This window comes from Scyliorhinus canicula, chromosome 16 (genome assembly GCF_902713615.1).
Source record: "Scyliorhinus canicula chromosome 16, sScyCan1.1, whole genome shotgun sequence".
Lineage (NCBI taxonomy): Eukaryota > Metazoa > Chordata > Chondrichthyes > Carcharhiniformes > Scyliorhinidae > Scyliorhinus > Scyliorhinus canicula.
This window is the reverse complement of record NC_052161.1, coordinates 129,564,372-129,584,388: the sequence shown is the minus strand read 5'-3', so window position 1 is coordinate 129,584,388 and position 20,017 is coordinate 129,564,372. Positions and strand designations below refer to the sequence as shown.

At 46.2% G+C, this 20,017-nt stretch overlaps 1 protein-coding gene across 4 annotated transcripts in view; it reads right to left on the bottom strand.

Annotated features, from left to right (window-relative positions):
- Nucleotides 1–98: 98 nt before the first annotated feature.
- Nucleotides 99–20,017, bottom strand: part of LOC119979502 (multiple epidermal growth factor-like domains protein 6) — a 451,484-nt gene continuing 431,565 nt past the window's right edge. For all 4 annotated transcript variants that reach the window (XM_038821813.1, XM_038821816.1, XM_038821815.1 and 1 more), the window contains 11 exons: nt 17,858–17,986; nt 15,729–15,857; nt 14,712–14,843; nt 13,027–13,155; nt 12,500–12,628; nt 11,733–11,861; nt 9,987–10,115; nt 7,064–7,189; nt 4,331–4,459; nt 3,017–3,145; nt 99–1,791 (listed from right to left, as the gene is read on the bottom strand). In XM_038821813.1, the coding sequence (XP_038677741.1) occupies nt 1,760–1,791; nt 3,017–3,145; nt 4,331–4,459; nt 7,064–7,189; nt 9,987–10,115; nt 11,733–11,861; nt 12,500–12,628; nt 13,027–13,155; nt 14,712–14,843; nt 15,729–15,857; nt 17,858–17,986 (1,322 nt within the window). In that variant the 3' untranslated portion in view covers nt 99–1,759. The remainder of the gene's footprint in view (nt 1,792–3,016; nt 3,146–4,330; nt 4,460–7,063; nt 7,190–9,986; nt 10,116–11,732; nt 11,862–12,499; nt 12,629–13,026; nt 13,156–14,711; nt 14,844–15,728; nt 15,858–17,857; nt 17,987–20,017) is intronic.

Below are 20,017 nucleotides of genomic sequence, written 5' to 3'. Positions count from 1 at the left end.
AAAGGTCACAGACCTGAATTTTTAACGCTATTTCTCGCGCCAGACCTGTTGAATATTTCCAGCATTTTTGTTTTTATTTCAGATTGCCAGCATCTGTGTTTTTTTTTTTGGATTTGCATCAACTTGTGTTTCTTGTGCAAGGACACCCAAATCCCTCGAGACACCAACATTTATGTTTTTCGCAATTTAAAAAAAAATCATATTTTCTGTTCTTCTTATCAGTGAATAACCTCACATTTTCCCACATTATACTCCACCTGCCATCTTCTTGACTATTCAGTTAGCTTGTCTATATCTCTTTGTGTCCTCCTCACAGCTTACTGTCCCACTAACTTGGTATTATCAGCAAACTTAGATGAAGGGACCAAGAGTAATGTATCCAAGTTTAGATAGATTGTAAATAACTGAAGCCCCTTTCCTGATCCTTACAGCAGCCAGAGCAGTAATAGCCTTCCAACTTGAAAATGCCATGTTCACCTCTGCTTTCTAGCTGTTAACCAATTCTCCATCCATGCTAATCATTACCTTCAAATGTCACAAACCCCTTAGTTGGTGTAACAATCTATTATTGGACACCTTATAGAATGCTTTTTAAATATCCATGCCAGGGTGCCATACAACAGAAAGTTTTATTCTTAACTACTTGGTAACCTATCAAACTTTTTTTTTTCTGACAGTTTTATTCAATCACTCGGTTATGGTTCTGTCCAAGCCATGTAATCTCCAACATGATATGCAGGTTAGAGATCAATTACCAGGTCCCAGTCTGCCAGAATCTGGTTAAGTGAAGCAAGAATGTGTGTCATCTACAATTGGTCAGTGATGGGAGGGCAAGGTAGACTGACACTGAAGAGGGATTCAGTCTTGAGCAGATATATGAAGCCGGCTGTAATGGGAATCCCATGTCAAGGGCACATTCCTTCAATGCTATCCCCAGCTTGCCAACCTTCACCCTGAGCATCTGTGCAAACGCGAACACTCATAATCTTCTGTGGTGAGGAGTACGTTGAACTCCTCAATCCTCAGAATCTGCTCCTGAGCTCCTGTTATGGTTACATTGTAGTGAATGAGAACCATTGGTGTCAGATTGCAAATGCCCACCTTATTTTGAAAGGACATGCACTAGTCAATGCACCAGGCCAGCTACCATGTGGTGGGTGGGTTCATGTCTAACTTCCTTGGTCAAATATTTTCTTGCTTAGATACCAGGCTTAATATTCACTGTCTCGCCAAACGAGAACTCGGTCGCAATCTCTAATAATTTTGCCTTCCTGGAATTTGGTTTATAAAAATAAAATATATGTGTATATATAAAAAGGTGAAGTCTTGAAGGTATCAAAAAATGTTTTCAACACCCAGAGTTTGAGCTTGTTCACTGTTCAGGAATTCAGACCTTCGCTGTCTAACGAGGGTCAAAAGCTATGGGTGGGTTTGAATATCTTATAGCAACGCCTGGATCTTGAGCCCAATAGGAGGCTGGATCCTAAAGTCCATCAGCATTTCCACTTTTTACCAAAATAGCGCTGTTCAGAATAATGACGGGGGCTCACGGCCGTTCCTCCGAATCTCCGATTGTAGTTTCACCACTTCATCGTTTTGCTTCCAGCAGTGTCTCTGAAAGGTTGCTTTGACAGGCAGGGAGTAGAACGTGCAGAAGCAGTCTCGTTGGCACTGGTCAGACTGAGGGCCGGCTTCACGCTCGCTTAAGTGACAATAACCCTGATGCTGTGTCCGTTGCCACATTTCCTTGACGTGCAGGTCACAGGTGGTGCGGTGGTTTGGGAGGCCCTCCTGAAACCAGAGAGCACAAGGTGAGGTACGAACATCAGCCCAATTTACATCTGCAGACCAACCCATCTAATGCCTCAATGGAACTTTTCTAATCACTGTGTATTGTACCAAACTAAAGCAACCAGATAGTTAACAGGCATAATCTCTAGCCTCAATTTACAATTTTTTAAGTAGGAACTTGCAATTCAATAGCAACTTACATAATCTCAGGACATCCATAAATCTAATGAAGTACTTTTAAAAGTTTAGTCGTTGTTGTAGCACAGGAAACACGAGCCAATGCGTGCATGGGGCAAGCTCCCACATAGAGCAAGAAATGAGGCCAATAGCCGATAGTCTGTTCTCGTGATGCTGATTGAGGGATAAGTATTGTCCAGGACACCAGGGAGACTTCTCCCACTCTTTAAATGGTGCCGTAGGTTCTTTTACATCCACTTGAGAGGACAGTCGGGGCCTCTTTTGATTTCTCATCTAAAAGATGACACCACTGACAGTGCAGAACTTCCGTGGATTCTAGATTCAGGTCCCTGGAGTGGGACGTGAACCTACAATGCTTGTATTCAGAGGCAAGGTACTAAACCACACCTAACACCTAGTCAGCTTATTGTAGCAGGAGCAGAATTGATCAGTCCTGCGAAGCAGGAAAAATGGCCCTTTAATCACCAATCTTCATTGACCTGATTCTGGAAGGAGCAGCTGACAGATCAATTGTTTTATCACCCAAATAAAGGGTGGGTGTCAGGGTTCAGTGCGACACTGAGTTCAAATCCAGGCACACACAAGAATGATAGTCTTGGAGCTCGGGCTGTTCGGAGAAGATGTCGGAAACCACTTCTTCACAAAAAGGGCAGAGTCAATTTGGAACTCTTCCCACAGAAACCTGTTGTTGAGAGGAGGTGATTCAAATGAAAATTTCAAAGCTGACGTTGATTGTTTTTTTGCTCGGCAAGGGTATTGAAGGTTATGGAAAGTGGGTTGATGGAGTTAAGATCAGCCACAATCTGATTAAATCGAGGGGCTGAATGGAGCTCTCCTATTCCAAGGATGAAGAGTTGGTGAGATGGGTTACCACACCAGGCAGGGTTAAGCTCAGCCCAACATGAAGATTCCTCCCCACGTGCTGTTAAGGATGCCGACAAGTCCCAGATTAATTTCTACCTCTGTCTCAACCAGCAGGCAATTGGTGATGGGAAGAACTTTGATGTAGAATGAAAGGCACCTTTACCTTCCTCGCAGGTAGGCCCAGACCAATCATACAGGCAGGTACAGTGTCCATTCCGAGAGTCACAGCGAGCATTATTGGAACATCTGCAGCTCAAGGAGCAATTGGGGCCATAGCGATTGGCTCGGCAATCTGAGGAGGACAAGTAATCAATTACTTACTAACTGCAGTTTCTGCTGGAATCTCAACTTCTTCAAACCTTTAACACACAGGTGGCCATGTATATGCCGTCCTGTGGGAAGGTCTCTCTTTTTCAGGGTCTTGGCGGCCCCACATCTGCACCCCACTTTCAACCAGTGCACAGGCAATCTTTATATGTTGTTGAGGAGAGATTTGAGATGCCGGGACTATTTCTTCTGAAGAAGTGAAGGCTACTTTAAGAGAAAGTCAATAACTAAGGAAAAGGTGGGCCTATCAGAAGGGATATGATAGCATTGGAAAGGGTGCAGGAGAAATTTACCAGGATGTTGACTAGGCTGGAGCGTTTTAACTATGAAGAGAGATTGGGTTTCTTTCCTTGGAGTAGAGGAGACGAGGGGGGACATGATTGAGATGTATTAAATTATGAGGGGACAGGAAGATGAAAGAAGCATTTTCCTTTGGTGGGTGGAAGGATCAATGACCAGGGGGCATAGATTTAAGGAGCAGGAGGTTTGGAGGGGATGTGAGGAAAATCTTTTTCTCCCAGAGGATGGTGGGAGTTTGGAACTCACTGCCTTAAAGGGTGGTGGAGGCAGAGACCCTCATAACATTTTAAGAAGTATTTAGATGTGCACTTGCGATGCCGAGACAGACAAGGCTCTGGGCCAAATGCTGGAAGATGGCATTAGAATAAGGCGGTTGTTTGTGACCAGTGCAGACGTGATGGGCCAAAGGGCCTTTTCTGTGCTGTCGACCTCTGTGACTCTATGACTTGTTTCCTCTAGCTGAGGAGTCAATTAGCAGGGGGCATAGATTTAATACGATTAGTATAAGGATTAAAGGGGACATGAGGAGAAGCTTTTTCACCCACAGGGTGGTGAGTGCCTGGAATTTACTGCCTAAGATGGGGGTTGAGACTGAAAGGCTCAGCTCATTAACAAAGGGACCTGGAACGGTACCTGGAGTGCTGGAACCTGTAAGGCTATGGACCAGGTGCTGGAAAGTGGGATCAAAATGAACAATTAGTTTATTTTTAAATTTTTGTATAGCGCTGACACAATGGTCTGAATGGCAATTTAAAATGACCACGAGGAGTAAAGAGAGATCAGGACAATTTATTTTATACAGAGCACGGAGTCTGAAATGCTATGACATAGAGAAATGCGTAATACTCACCAATATCACACCTACTGCCAGTTTTCCCTGGGGGACAGAGGCACTGTCCTGTCTCGTGTTCACAGGGTGCACCTCCCTCACAGTCACACTGCTGCTGGCATTGCTCCCCGTATTGTCCCTCCTCGCATCCTACAGCACCCCCAGGAAAACAAAACAAGTCAGATGGCTCAGTCCCTCAATGGCAGGGTGGCTGGCTGCACAGGCTAATTAACTGCAAGGCAGGTCACATGCTCTTCATGTAACCTCAGAATCGCAAACAGTCCTTTAGGGAAGGTAGCACGATTCTCTAGCCCATGTGGAAAGGCAGTTAGCTCCAGTTACCTTGAAGCGAGGCAACATCATCCCATTTTTTGTGAGATATGAATCATAGAGTTTCACAGGGCGCCTCCACAGTTAACATTTGCTTTCCAAGTATCTGAGGTTTCTGTTGGTTATCTTACCAATTTGCCGACGGCATTAAGAACAGCCCTTTCCAAAACTCCAGGTCCACAATAGAGTTTCGGAGAAAGTTGCCTCGTTTCTAAGGCTTGGGCGAAAATGTCTGATCCTACCCACGGCAGGAATCGTCGCGAGTGGGATGGACAACCTTTTTGTTTTTTGGAAATATTTTTATTAAAACTTTTTAACAATTTTAGTACAAAACCTACAAAAACACATTAATAATTAAACAGTAAGCGTAACCCTCCCCTCCCCCTCTTCCCTTACAAAGTAAAACTTAGTTGCTAAGTTATAATAATAATCTTTTTAGTGTCACAGTAGGCTTACATTAGCGCTGCGATGAAATTACTGTGAAAATCCCCTCGCCACCACACTCCAGCGCCAGTTCGGGTACACTGAGGGAGAATTCAGAATGTCCAATTCACCTAACAAGCACGTCTTTCGGGACTTGTAGGAGGAAACTGGAGCACCCGGAGGAAACCCACGCAGAGACGGGGAGAACATGGAGACTCCGCACAGATAGTGACCCAAGCGGGAATCACCCTGGGAGCCTGGAGCTATGAAGCAGCAGTGCTAACCACTATGCTACCGTGCTGCCCCACCCACCCTGTTCCCCTCCCCCCAACAGCCTACAGTGACCAGCTCTTTAAAGTACATTATAAACGGCAACCATCTGCAGTAAAACCCTTCCACCGACACTCTCACGGTAAACTTAACCTTTTTGAGATGTAAAAAGTCCATCAGGTCACCCAGCCATGCCGAGACGGTTGGCGGTGTAATCGACCTCCAGCCCATGGGGATCCACCTCCTTGCCACCAGTGAGGCAAAGGCTAGGACGTCTGCCCCCGCACTCGGCCAGAGCTCCAGCACATCCATAACCCCCAAAATCGCCACCAATGGGCAAGGTTCCAACCCAATATTCAGGATTGCCAGCATAGTACCTCCAGAAGTCCTTCAGCTCTGAGCACGATCAGAACATGTGCGCATGATGTGCTGGGTCCCCCAGACACCGATCGCATCTGTCATCCACACCTTTGACAAAATCAACTCATTCTAGTCTTCATACGATGTGCTCGGAACACCACTTTCAGCTGGATAAGACCAGGCCTCGCACAGGACAGGGTCGAGTTCATCCCCCTCAACACCTCACTCCAAACCTCCTCCTCCAAGAGCAGACCCAGCTCCTCCATCCACTTTACCTTCACACCCTCAACAGAGCCCACCTCCTCCCCCATCATCCGCTGGTGTATACCCGCCATGCTGGCCATCTCCGAACCAGAGCTGGATAAGATCCACTCGAGCAAGATAGGAGGCTGCTTCATTGGAAAGGCTGAAAAGTACTAATTTGCGCAGATAGGGGTCAGCCTAGAGGAGGGAGTCGCCTCCACATTATTAACGTGGATACTACTACCAAGTTAGACGAATATTTCTTTGGTGCCACTGGTAACGGAGCTGATAGCAGCGCTGTTCGGCTTGCTCCCCTCACAGACTCTACTTCCACCCGAACCCAAAGCTCATCCGAATCTCCGGACCACTCTTGCACCTTTTCAGCATTAGCTGCCCAATGATAGTTGTGGTGATATGAGTGGGAGCACTGTCATTGGTGCAGAGCATTGGTTTCCCATTGGCTCTGGCTGGTCATGTGCCTCTCGTCTGATTGGCTGGGACCAGTCATGTGACTGCTCACCAATTGGTCGAGAGGCAAGTAGACCCCGCCTCTGATACCCGCGGGGTATAAGTACCCAGGTTTCCCGGCGGTCGGCCTTTCTCTGTAGTCGACCACCGGGCTAACAACTAGCTGATTAAAGCCACAGTTTGGATCTTCATCGTGTGTCGCGTCCAATTGATGGTATATCAATAGTATTGAAAGTTTGGCAAGGCCAAGCCCCCTAATTGTCTCTCCCTCTGGAATAACGTCCTCCTGATCCTTGGGCTCTTAGCTGCCCAAATAAACCCAGTCACCAGACAGTCAATCTCTCTGAAACAAACCTTGGGTAAGAATATCGGAAGGCACTGGAATAAGAATAAAAATCTTGGTAAGGTGTTCATTTTAACCGATTTCACTCAGCCCGCCAGGGCAGGAATCTCCAGTCTCGGGGTGGGCATGGCCAGAAAAATCCACCCTTGGTTGCTAAGGCTCTGTGGCTGCATGTGGCCCAAAGGTGGACAGTAGCCCGAAGGCCAGGTCATGTGGTCCATTCAACTTTGTTTGGAGGGCAAAGGGGAGGGGCAGCTAACAACGTAATAACATTTTACCGTGGCCATAACCAAAGAATGCTTTGCTAGAACTATTACCTTTTTCACAGTGGTCTCCATGGTAACCAGTTGAACACACGCACTGTCCAGTCACAGGGTCACATTCTCCATTTTTGCAGTCACACAAACGCTGACAGTTTGGTCCGTGAAATCCAGGTGGGCAGACTGGAAACAGATACACGGCAACACTCAGATTAGCCGAGAAAAGACAAAACTAGACATCTCGAGTGCTACAAATGTCGTGCCAGACTGGGTCTCTGCCACCCTCCATCCCTCAGAGTGCCAATCTTGACTTGCTTCAGAAGGTGATTCACTCAGTACATTTTTGGCTGCCAAAGTCACCAAAATAGTGCCATGGCTCAATGGGCTCGGCACTTACTCTGTTATCATCATTGTGGGAGTTGCTGAGGCTGTCCTGGGTTAGGATCAATACAGATTGCTGAAGGCAAAGCTGTTGGTAAACATTACTTTTATTAAACATTCTTCTAACTATATACAGGACAGGGATTAGCACGAGGCTTCACATCGAACTATCCCTCAGTAAATTCTGCTGTCATGTGATCTTACATCACTGATCATGTGGACTGCCTCTTTACATATTTAACAGTGACCCTTCACACACTACATTAAATTTGCTTTTGAGTCAGAATGGCCTGGGTTCAAGCCCCATTCTAGAGACTTGGACACAAATTGTTAATGCAATTTGTGCAGTACTGAAGGAGTGCTACATTGCCGTTTGGAAGAGACATTAAACCAAACCCCATTTGCTCTCTCATGTGGCTGTAAAAGATCCCATGGCACCAATAGAGGGAAAGAACAAGGCAATCTTGCTGGTATCCTGTTCTGTTTTTGCATTGGCAAATGTGTGCCATTCCTTACCAATAAAGCTGGATTCCCAGCCTCAGTATGGGACATGGGACACACGACTCACTCCTCAAACAGAAAGGAGTGTAACTCCTGCCACTGCACTGGAATAGGAAGTCAATGCTGCTGACCTCGAACCCCCCTCACCGCCCTGGTTGCCCTAACCTCTAACTCCCAACCATTCGATACATTACAAGTTGCACTTCTTGACCTCTCTCGTCTCTCCCCGTCAAGGTGACGAGGGCTCAAGTATTGGTACGCAGGGCAGAGAGAGGGTCAACAAGAGGGGCAGCGAGTGGGACGTGAGTGGGGTGGCGAGTGAGGTAGTGATTAGCAGGCATGTAAAACATTGTTCTTCGATAGAGGCAGCTACCCGAGATGTTGTTGCCAGTGACATCGCTAGCACTGTGACTGTATGTGCAGTGAGCTACATTTGCTGCGGCAGCAAACACAGCCTTGTTAAAAATCCTTTCGTTCAATTCCTGGACATTTTGGTTTATAAAGTGAATGCCGAATGTTATTTGTGAGCTGCCAGCGTTGCAAATAAATGAGTAAATCTCCAGTGGATGCAAAACAAAGCAGCAGATGGCGATATTGTACAATTAATGTAACTTTGTGCCCTTGTATAATGAAGGTTATGGTGTAGCAAAGGGTGAAGCCACTAACCCCTCAGTTAACATTGGCCAAGGCTGTGTCCAGAGTCCAGGCTGACTCTTCTTCGACTGCTTCTACTGCACAACTTGCAACCCCCTGCAGAATATAGAATCATTCCAAATCCCCTTGAACTTGGTGTTCCATTTCACAAGTTCTTATACTATCGGATGATACAATGTCCATACCAACTAATCCATTATATCTGTGCCAGCTCATGATGTGTTTGAATAAGTTGAGCTAATTGACAGACATCAGGTCTGCCATACATCCCTTCATTTCCTTCTCACCTATCCACCGCTGACATCTATCCAGCCATTTCCACTGGTATTTTAATTTGCTTAAATTCTGAACCCACCTTCCTTTTGTGAGACCCATTCTTCATCCCCTAAAAGGGGATTCCTCCGGCCAACTTTCACTCCAATTGCACGTTAAAAAAATATTAGCGCAGGTCTTTCCATAGAATATCCTTTCAGTCCCAGCTTCGCTAACCATAGTGTTAATTTAGCACTCTACTCCCAGGCCCCCTTCAGACCAAAACCAACATAGGCCTTGCTCTCCTCAGCTCTTAATTGGTGTTCCTTAGCTCTGTCTCCCACTTTACGTGCCCTCTCAGGATTTCTTCAATTAGGTATTTCTTGCAACAGTCCCCTCCCTCCCAACCCAATTCCACCCTCATCTGGAAGTGTTTGCAATATTCCCGGTTACAAGTACAGTAGTGTGGTGGCTGTGTGATTGGGCAGTAATCTCACTGAGGAAGTTTGGGAATTTGAACTGGTTCACTCAACTCCTTTTACAAAAGGAAACCATCACGCAGTCTGCCCGATGTGTGACGACAGTCGTACAATGGCATGGTTGGCTCTCAACTGCCCTCTGAAGCATAGAATCATAGAATTTACAGTGCGAAGGAGGCCATTTGGCCCATCAAGTCTGCACCGGCCCTTGGAAAGAGCACCTTACTTAAACCCATGTCTCCACCCTATTCCCATAACCCAGTAACCTCACCTAACCTTCTGGTCACTCAGGGGCAATTTATCATGGCCAATCCACTTAACCTGCACATCTTTGGACTGCGGGAGGAAACCGGAGCACCCGGAGGAAACCCACGCAGACACGGCGAGAAAGTACAAACTCCACACAGTCACCTGAAGCCGGAATTGAACCCAGGACCCTGGAGCTGTGAGGCAACAGTGCTAACCACTGTGCTACCATGCCGCCCGCAGTTGTGCAAAGCTACTCAGTTGAAGCAAAGACTTTGCGGTGTTTAAGAAGGAGGAGGCCCACCACTGCCTTCTTCTGAAGAGCAACTGGGAGATGAAAATTAAATGCTTGTCTTGCCAGTGACACCCCACTTGCTCAAGAATGAATAATAAAAAGTCATTTCTGCCCTCGGGATCGCTATCACCCACGGTGCCCAGTGTCCTTTCAGATGTTCCCGTCAACTTACCGTGCTCACAGTTGTGCCCATAGTACCCTCGCGCACACTGGCAGTACCCGGTCACACGGCTGCAGGTCCCATTATTATGGCAGGCACAGTCCAGCTGGCAGTTTGCACCGAATTTCCCAAAGGGGCACTCTGGAAAAGATAAAAGCAAAAAATGGGGAATGCCGAGTCTGTGAATTCTATCTTAATCCAAATCACCAGCAAGAAATATGTTCGACAGAAAGCAAAATACTGCAGATGCTGGAAATATGAAACTAACAGAAAATACTCAGCAGATTAGGCAACATCTTCGGAGAGAGCAACAGTTTAAGTTTCAGATCGGTGGCCTTTAGTCAGAGCTGGAAGATGTTAGGAATGTAACAGTTTATAAGCAAGTACAGAGACAGGGGCTCTAAATTGAAGAGAATGTTGACAAGAAATGCCACAGAAGAACTATTAAAAATAAAATTGGCAACACAATTTACGTGTGTTTGTCTTGCGACCACGGTCTTCATCCAATTTTCTCTCTGTTTCTCATTGTCTCTGCTTCTATCACTGACTCAGTTACTGCCTCTCCTCTCTCTCTCTCTGTCTCTGGCTCTGTCTCTATCTTTTCCTTGCCTTTTTTTCCATCTGTGTCTCACTCTCTGCTTTGTTTTGTGATGAAGCTCACACGTCAGCCGTGGATCAGCTTTCTCACCCGAGTCAGAATTTCATGTGTTCAAGCCCCACTCCAGAAACCTAAGCTCACGCTTTGGGTTGGCGCTCCAGTGCAGTACCAGGAGGGGTGGGGGGTGCTGCAGTGTAGGGGATCCTCCACCAGAGGTGCTGTCCTCGCAGGTTAGCCTTTAGGTGCTGAGTATTCTACTTTTGCACCTCTGATCTCATGCTTAAATTGCTCTTTCTGATGGTTATGTCTGTTCTCTGAATTTTCTTCTCCTCCTACTCACAGTGTTCATTTTTTTTTAGGTAAATCAATTTATTTTTAAAGGAAGAGTTTGGTGCACGATCAATTGCACAAAGACTTGAGTTGGGTACAACTGAGGCTTTATTGCTCTAAGATGTGTGGCCACCCACAGCAGCTGGTGAAATGGCTGCAGCATAGGGTACACACATATTTATACTCCGCCTACTGGGCGGAGCAAGCAGGCAGGGACTACCAACGTACCTGTAGCACAGGTCCTACCATACACCACCTAATAGAGGTGCAACAGTGGTTTACCACAGTGGTTTTATGCATTGGAAACCAAATTTAAATGCCTGTTTGCAGCCAGTGAAAAGCACGGACCTGGAAAATTAACCGCCGACAGAAGAAAAAATCCAAACCAGGTTGCCAAGCCTGGTCGTATTCCTGAAGGTTTCAACATATGACCTCCAACACCCCACCCAATTAAACAACCTATATTCACAATCTTTTTTAATTAACAACTAGTAATTGTTCAAAGAAAATTTAAGAAGTACACAATTCCTTTCACGTCACCGATGATTTTGCTGTTGGGGTGCTCACAGGAGCTCAATTTATAATTACTGGAGTCTCCAGGATAATCCTGGAGGGTTGGCAACCTGAATTAGTGACAAGGAAATCTGCCCTTGAGGTTCTGTACACTGAATGTTATAGTGTTTATTTTCAATTTATAGTTGATTTCAGATCAAGTTTAACCACAAATTTAAAATTCAGTTTTTTGCATACTTCAAGAATCGTCCTCAAATTTACACAGAGCTCTTCCTTTGAGTTCTTTTAGGCTCTTGTTGAATGCATAACGTACTCACCTTGTTCACACCGGGGCCCCGTCCAGCCCAGCCCACAGGAACAGGAGCCGTTGACCCTGTTGCATGATCCTCCATTCCTGCACGTGCAGCTATAACGGCATCCTTCACCAAACCTGCCTTTAGGGCACACTGGACAGACAAGATAGTGGTACCGTTACTAAACAAATTCCAACATCACAGGGTAACAAAGAGCCTGAGACTCGAGCTGCAAACTCATTCAGGTTTCAATTCACTGTCTCAGACCAGGTGCGGCCAGATTGAGTGTTGATGTCACTTTGTGATCAGTTCCATGGATTATCTGGACATTCAAAAGGCTGGTGATTATCTGCTACAATTCCACTTGTGGGAGATGTTTGGACACCACTGTTGTAAGATCACTGTTGACCTTCCCCATTGAACAATAGCCTTGTATACATTTTGCTCCCTCCAAAAGCCGTCCGCATGGAGGCTCACACATGAATAAAACAAGGGAGAGACCAGTTTGCACAATCTGATTCCATGGGTGGCGCTGAATGACACATGTGAGATCCTATGGGTGGACCTGAATGCACACGTATGAACTCATGGTACAGCTGCTGGCACACATATGTAAAACTTTAGATGCAATCTTTAATTCCAAAAATGGCCCAACATCAGTCTGATGTCTAACTGGATATTTGGTCACCCAATCGGGCATGCATTGGAATTACTTGCTCTCCAGTCTGTCAGATATGAAGGGGCGAATGGCAATGGTGCATCATGCAGCCTCTGGATCACAATTTCCTTACCATGCTGACATTGAAAACCAGTCCTGCCCGGTGGGCAAATGCATCTTCCAGTCACGTGGTCACACTTCGCACCTTCCCCACAGGAACAGGTCACGGCACAGTCCATACCATAGTAACCAGCGGGACAGGCTGTAGGCAGAAACCAGATCTAGCTTTAACCTGATGCAACCCAGCTTTTCTCTATGAACCAGAATAGATAGAATCAAGCAGATTGACGGCACAGATAGAGACCATTCAGCCCATCGTGTTCACATCACTCTCTGTAAGAGATATCTACTTCGTCCCATTCACCTCCTCCACATTTTGCTTTTTCAAATATTGATCTACCTCTTATTCAGAACCTGACGTGGATTCTGTTTCCATCGGTGGGCACACAGGATGGATAGAGAGTGGTTTTGTCTTATTGATAATCTTATCAGTTCAGCTGAGGGTTGGACACAGTACAAAGTGATGAATCAGCCCCCTCCCTCCAGTGTAGATCCGTGCCCTGCGATAACGGAGTCCCTGTCATTTTGCTGTTCACTTACTCTGATTGCAGTCGGCTCCGACATACCCAGGTGGACAGACACATGTCCCAGTCACTGTCTCACACTGGCCTCTGTTCAAACAGCGGCATGGTTGGGCGCAGTTGGATCCATACCTCCCATCTGGACAGCCTGGAGAGTTAGAGGAGAAACAGGGCATCACAGGACACTCTAGACATCTGTCCATCCCTGCCAGGAATTCACACTACACTTTGCACACATGACCCCATCACCCCTATTCATTCCAGGCTTCACCCCCGAGAGTTCAATGCTTCTTCGTCATTGTTTCTTCTGGGAATTCAAGACAGAAGTAAAATACCTTTTGCTCAAAGTACTCTGATAAGGAATTCCTTCCCCCAGACCCAAGGCAGCCTGTGTCTCAGGTTAGCCCCGGGGGAAGGGATTTGAAAGAGCCATTTTAAGAGGCCTGCGGCCACCTGCAATGGACAGCCTTAAGCTGCCCAAGGGGAGAACTGGCTAATCCTGAAACATAAGATGGATTTTAAACTGTATTTCACATTATCTGCCCCCAAAGAATCATCGAATTATGCCCCACAGGGGGCCATTCTGCCCATGGTGGCTGTACTAGTTCTTAGAGGGAGTTGTCCAGAGCCATGTAATATAGACATAGACATAGAATTTACAGTGCAGAAGGAGGCCATTTGGCCCATCGAGTCCACACCGGAAAGACCAACCCACCTGATGGAACCATCAATTCACTAGACATGTGCTTTAAGATATGAACAGTGGTTTTAATCTACTTACAACAGAGCCAGCCTGTTCCGCGTTGAACTCTCGATGAACTGAACGACTGGCTCTGAGCATTGGTATTTATACAGCAGTCCAGAGGGAGGAGTCGTGGCGGAGCCAAGGGTGGAGCCCTGTACAAACTCCTAAGCATTCCCAGCGCTACTCCCCCTAGTGGTCGGGCAACGCAACTGCGCTTACAAATGCATGGTCTCATGTATATACAATACAGTGTGAATTACGGAGTTACATTCACCACACCACCCAAAGCCCACACTTCCATCCTATCTCCACAACCCAGTAACCCCACCTAACCTTTTTGAACACTATGGGCAATTTAGTATGGCCAATCCACCTAACCTGCACATCTTTGGACTGTGGGAGGAAACCGGAGCACCCGGAGGAAACCCACGCAGACAGGGGGAGAATGTGCAGACTCTGTACAGACAGTGACCCAAGCCGGGAATCGAACCTGGGACCCTGGAGCTGTGAAGCCATTGTGCTAACCACTATGCTACCATGCTCAAATATGTATCCAATTCCTTTTTGAAAGTTATTATTCGGTCTGCTTCCATCACTCTTCCATGCTTTTCTGGCACCTTGCTCCATGCCAATTGGCTGCCACCATGCCTACATTAGAACACGTCAAAAAAAAAACATGCTTGATTGGCTGCAGCTTAGGGACATCCTGAGGATGTGTAAGATGCTACAAAAATGCAATTTCTTTCCTTTCCTTTATCACTGCTGTTAAGATCAACAGACAGGGGATTGAACTCAGTTCCACACATTTTAATACCGCACCAGATAGTGTATTTACCGACTGACCTACTCAAGAGTTTCTGCTGTTGTCTCTCTCTCTCTCTCTTTATAGTGTATTTTGACTGACACTGAGGATACAATGACCCTGTCCGAATCAAGTAATCAAGTTCAGCAAAACTCACTCAGTTTACAGCTGTCTCCGTGGTAACCAGGCGCGCAGACACATTTCCCGCTGACTGGGTGACATTGCTCGTTCTGAGCAGAACACTGGCATACCTGGTTACAGTTCTGTCCATAAGTACCAGGCAGACAGACTAAGGAAGGAGACAAGGAACAAAAAGTGTGCAAAGTTAACTGGAGCGACGAGCCATCGGATTCCAAAACAGAACTAAAAGCGATAATTGCTGGAAAACTGCAGTAAAGACAGAAGATGCTGGAAAGGCACAGCTCGTTCCATCCAGCAACTGAGAGGGAAAAGACAGGGCGATGATTTTGGCTGGACTTTCAGTCAGAAACCTCAACCATCTAGCTGTTCCTGCAGCCCAATATTCATAATGTAACTGCTGCCAAATGTAACTTTAACTCGGAGTCATCCTTGACCAAGCTTGTGGTCACTTGTCCTTATGTAACCAGGTGTATAACTTTGTCTGATTACGCTTCCGTGAAGACCCTTAGGACATTTACAATAGTAAAGGCAGCAGTGTATAAAAACAAGTTGCACTTGTGCAGAAGATTGTGCGGTGGGTTCAAGTCCTGCTCCATGACCCAATGGTGCATCAGTGCAGCAACGCTGTCTTTCAGGTGAGTCTCTCTGTGTTCCATATTTGAAGATGGGCAGAGAGTTCTCACAGCCTGCGAATCAGCATTGTTTCATTAATGAACGTCACCAAAAACCGATTAACTGGTCATTCATTTCACTGATATTTGTGGGATGTGGTTCATCTTCTTACATAACAGTCACAGCACCTCTAAGCCGTCTAAGGTGAACTGATTTAGGGTATTTCTGAGAGCTGTGATCAATGTCAGCCTCTTTTTTACATTGGTAATGGAACCAGCTGTATTGGGATGTAGGGTCACATCCAGAAGGTTAACCAGTGTTTCTCTTCCAGACGGCTTTATTTCAGTTTTCCCAGCAATTTTTGTAATGGCTCTTTTCCCTATTACGTTCAAGATGAGGGCAAAGGTCACGGAGTACTCACTTTGCTCGCATCCATTGCCCATAAAGCCTGGAGGGCAGCCACATTCACCTGTCACATGGTTGCAGGGAGTGTTGGGGGAACAGTTACACCGCTGCACACAATTGTCGCCATAGAAACCAGGCCAGCATGCTGGAGGAAAAAATAAAATGAGGATTAGAATCAGCGGCAATCCCAATGTTTATTCGTAGACTTTGAGTACATGATAAATGGAGACACCCGATTGTGTGGGGGAAAGTGTACATCAAGATCAGGTGGGCAAAAGATTTTGTCCCATGAAATTTCACATTTATTATACAGTCCAAATACCACAGCGTACCCCAGTCTGAAACAATACCAGTTTCTGAGCAGATTACAATAATAACAAATTACGCACCTAATGTAATGTGTTTGTAAACACTGTCACTCAAACCAGTAAGATAAGATTGAGGGAGCTGGAGAAAAAATTACTTCTGCCTTTCACGTACGTGATTTCAGACAGTTACAGGAACTGAATAAAAGTAAAAGCTCACCCTAGCGGTGTCTCTGGGGGTAGCTTGGAATGATAACCCTTTGTTCGGTGGTCATACTGTAGTTTTGCTTCATCTGACTATCAACTGGAGAACTCCACATGGTATAATGGTGTTTGGTTGTCATGTGTTTATGATGGCAAGGCAGATTTGGGAGATTATTGGACAGGTGTGAACGCAAACACACGAGGCTTGTTTCCTGAATCATTAATAAATGGTTTGTTGTCAAGTGTGTTTACTATGGATCATCTTTAGAAGGTTTGCATTTGTCTTTAACCCTTATAATTCCAGGCCAAAATCTCAATATCTCTATCAACTGTGACAGGGGCCAAATGGGGGCAAGGTGATAAAGTGTCTCCATGCGAGTTACCACTGGAAACCATATTTTCAAGAGTTTGCAAAGACGAGACTGTAAGAAGCATTGATGGGGAAACCTCATGTATACTGATTCTGTTTCAGTTGTTTAAGCTTGATGTTACTTTCATATCTCGCTGGGTCCTTTAGCTTCTGTGTCTTATTTCTGCTATAAATACATTTTACCCAGTAGGTTTAACCTTTTGGCACCAATCAGGCAGGAAGTTGATTTATATAGAATTTACAGTGCAGAAGGAGGCCATTCGGCCCATCGAGTCTGCACCGGCTCGTGGAAGGAGCACCCTGCCCAAGGTCAACACCTCCACCCAATCCCCATAACCCAGTAACCCCACCCAACACTAAGGACAATTTTGGACACTAAGGGCAATTTATCATGGCCAATCCACCTAACCTGCACATCTTTGGACTGTGGGAGGAAACCGGAGCACCCGGAGGAAACCCACGCACACACGGGGAGGATGTGCAGACTCTGCACAGACAGTGACTCAAGCTGGAATCAAACCTGGGACACTGGAGCTGTGAAGCAATTGTGTTATCCACAATGCTACCGTGCTGCCCACGTTTATACTTTTCCACCATTTGTATTTTTCTTTGTTCTTTCAAGGGCACAAGATTTTGGTTTTAGTTGGCACAGGTTTGGAGGGCTGAAGGGCCTGTTCCTGTGCAGTACTTTTCTTTGTTTTCAATATGGTACTCTCCAATTAGTGTTTTACTGCAATTGGCAGTGAATTGCTATCTGGGGCATCCTAACTTGTGCAATACGGAGAACAATGACATTGGTTTTGAGTTATAGGGGCTTCAGTTTGATATTGGAATTTGCCACCTAAATGGGAACATCACCAGTCTAAAGAGTTGGGCAGTGGGGTGGGTGGTGGTGGTGGAAGCTGAACTGCAACAGTAAGAAGTTCAATAGGTACAAGGTCCTGGGAAAGAACTATTGAAGGAAGAGGGGGTAAGGAAGATGTAACAATGGCACATTCCTGATTGTATTGAACATGAGAAATTGTCAGAACAGCAAACAGACATGAAGACAAATGAACCAATCCACCTTTTCCTCAAAACCATTGTCAACCGTGACCCCATATCACTAATATACTGGCCAGGCTTTTACCACAAGGTCATCTGGTAGGCCAGCCTAACCTAAATTATATTGTGAAACGAAGGAAGGGAGGAGTTTTAAAATCAAGGTTGTGAGGCTGAATTTATGAAATTCTGGGACATGGTTCTCACATCAACCATTTCACTGACCTTTCTCACACTGTCTCCCTCTCCATCCCTTAGTGCATTGGCAGCTTCCCGTCACATGATCACACAAGGATCTATGCTCACAGTTGCAATGTTCCTCACAATGCTCTCCGTAGGCACCCTTGGGGCAAGCTGTCACACAGGGAAACAGATAGGGGTTAGAGTCACACCAATAAACAGACAGGCGGAGGTTATATTGGAACACAAAAGTATGGGCCTTAAAATAACACAGTCACTAAATAATTCAGTAAAGAATCCAGGAAAATCTTCTTTAACCACGTGGAAGATTCTACCACATGGAACAGTTGAGGCAAATTGCATATCTGGGAAAGTTAGAAAAGTGCATTAAGGAGAAAGGATTAGGAGAATAGTCTGAAAGGTGAGGAAATGTAGAGTGGGAGGAGGCTTCTGCTGAACAAAAGTATTGGCATGAAACATTCGGACAGTCATTTTTATGTAACTTGGTGTAATGTACAATTTAATGATCTATACTGTGATTGCTGGGCAACCACATAACCAGTAAAATCTGACTGCTATCTGCCTGAGCTATTGGGCATGATCTCTTCCGGGATCTACTCGTCTCGCCATGTTTCGTGAGATCTAATGTGATCTTGCAAGACATCACGATCTGAATCCCACCTATTGTGGGCAGGATCACTGTTTAGCAAATCTACATATTAGAGAGAGACAGCTAGGCTCACCCTAATGTACAGTAACCCAATCTACCCCAGGCGTTGGGATCTAACCCCTTCGTCTTGGAGACCTCGGACTGAAAACCGTTCAGTGCTGGTGTCCACGAATGGGGACCAGACGGAATGGCACTCGTGGGGCTCCCCGAGGAGATTAGAGGTCCCAAGGTGCTACCCAGGCACCCTGGCATTGCTGGTGCCAGCGAGGCACCCTTGCAATGTCAGTGTAGCACCCTGGCAGTGCCATCTGGGAGCTAGCCTGGCACTGCCCAGGTAGCACTGCCAGCTGGGGCACTGCCAGCTGGGACACTGCCAGGGTGACAGCCTGGCACTGCCAAGGTGCCTGGGTAGCACTGCCAGCTGGAAGGGACACTGCCAGGGTGCCAGGCTGGCATTGTCAAGGTGCCCCAGTGGCACTACCACTTATAAGGGATATTGCCATGCTGCCAGGCTGGCAATGCCAAGGTGCCAAGCTGGCATTTTCCTTGTGCCAGGGATCGGGCTGGGTTGCCCTGCGCATGAGTGGTGAGGTGTGGGGGGGTTCCGAGGACCCTGTTATAAGTGAGTGGGGGGTTTGGGGGTAACATTGGGAGATCAAGAGATCGGGATGCCATTTTTAAATGGTATCCTATCCTCCTCCTACACTGAGGAGTTCTGGCGAGTGTAGCTCCTCAGTGTAGGAAACAGGACTAAGTACGGCCTTGGTGGGGAGTTCCTGCTGAGGCACCAAATTGAATCACAGTCCCGACATTTAGCCTGGTGTTCCTCAGCACTGCGGGAACCAGGAAACACCCGGCATAACATGCTCGTCAGGGGGCTCTGCTCCAATTGGGTTAGGTCACGCCCCTTGTTTCTAGAAAATAAAAGACCATGCGGAAATATGATTGAGGTTTTTTAACTTATGAAGTGATTCATTAGGAGGAACGTGAAGAAATCGTTCCATTGTGGGTAAGCCCAGAACAAGGGGCTTAAAAAGAAGATTGTGTCAGACCAAATGGAGAATTGAGGAGGATTTTTTTTCTTATACAGAGAATGGTGAGAATCTGGAATTTATGGCTGTATGAAATGATTGAGGCCGATTGCATTGATGCATCTAAGGGGATACTTGGGAAAAGGGAACAGAGGGATACAGTGTCAGGTAGGAAGAGGTCATCATATTCGAAGAAGGGGAAGACGTCATCATATTCGAAGAAGGTGAAGAATAAGCGTCGGCAAGCACCAAATGGGCTGAATGGCCTGTTTCTGTGCTGCAAATTCTATGTCAGTTAAGTCGAGGTGAGGGGTCGTACCCAGCGTAGGTTTTAAAAGCCCTCAGAAGAAGCAAAGACTACGTGAAGTGAGAGCCCACATAGCTTGGAGGTACTGAAAAAGGTTGAGCAAAGAGTCGGAGAGGGTGCAATAATCTTGATTTCAACACAACGAGATAAAGGCAAGAGGGAGTACAGGAGTGACAAGAGAGGGCAGTCTGGGAACA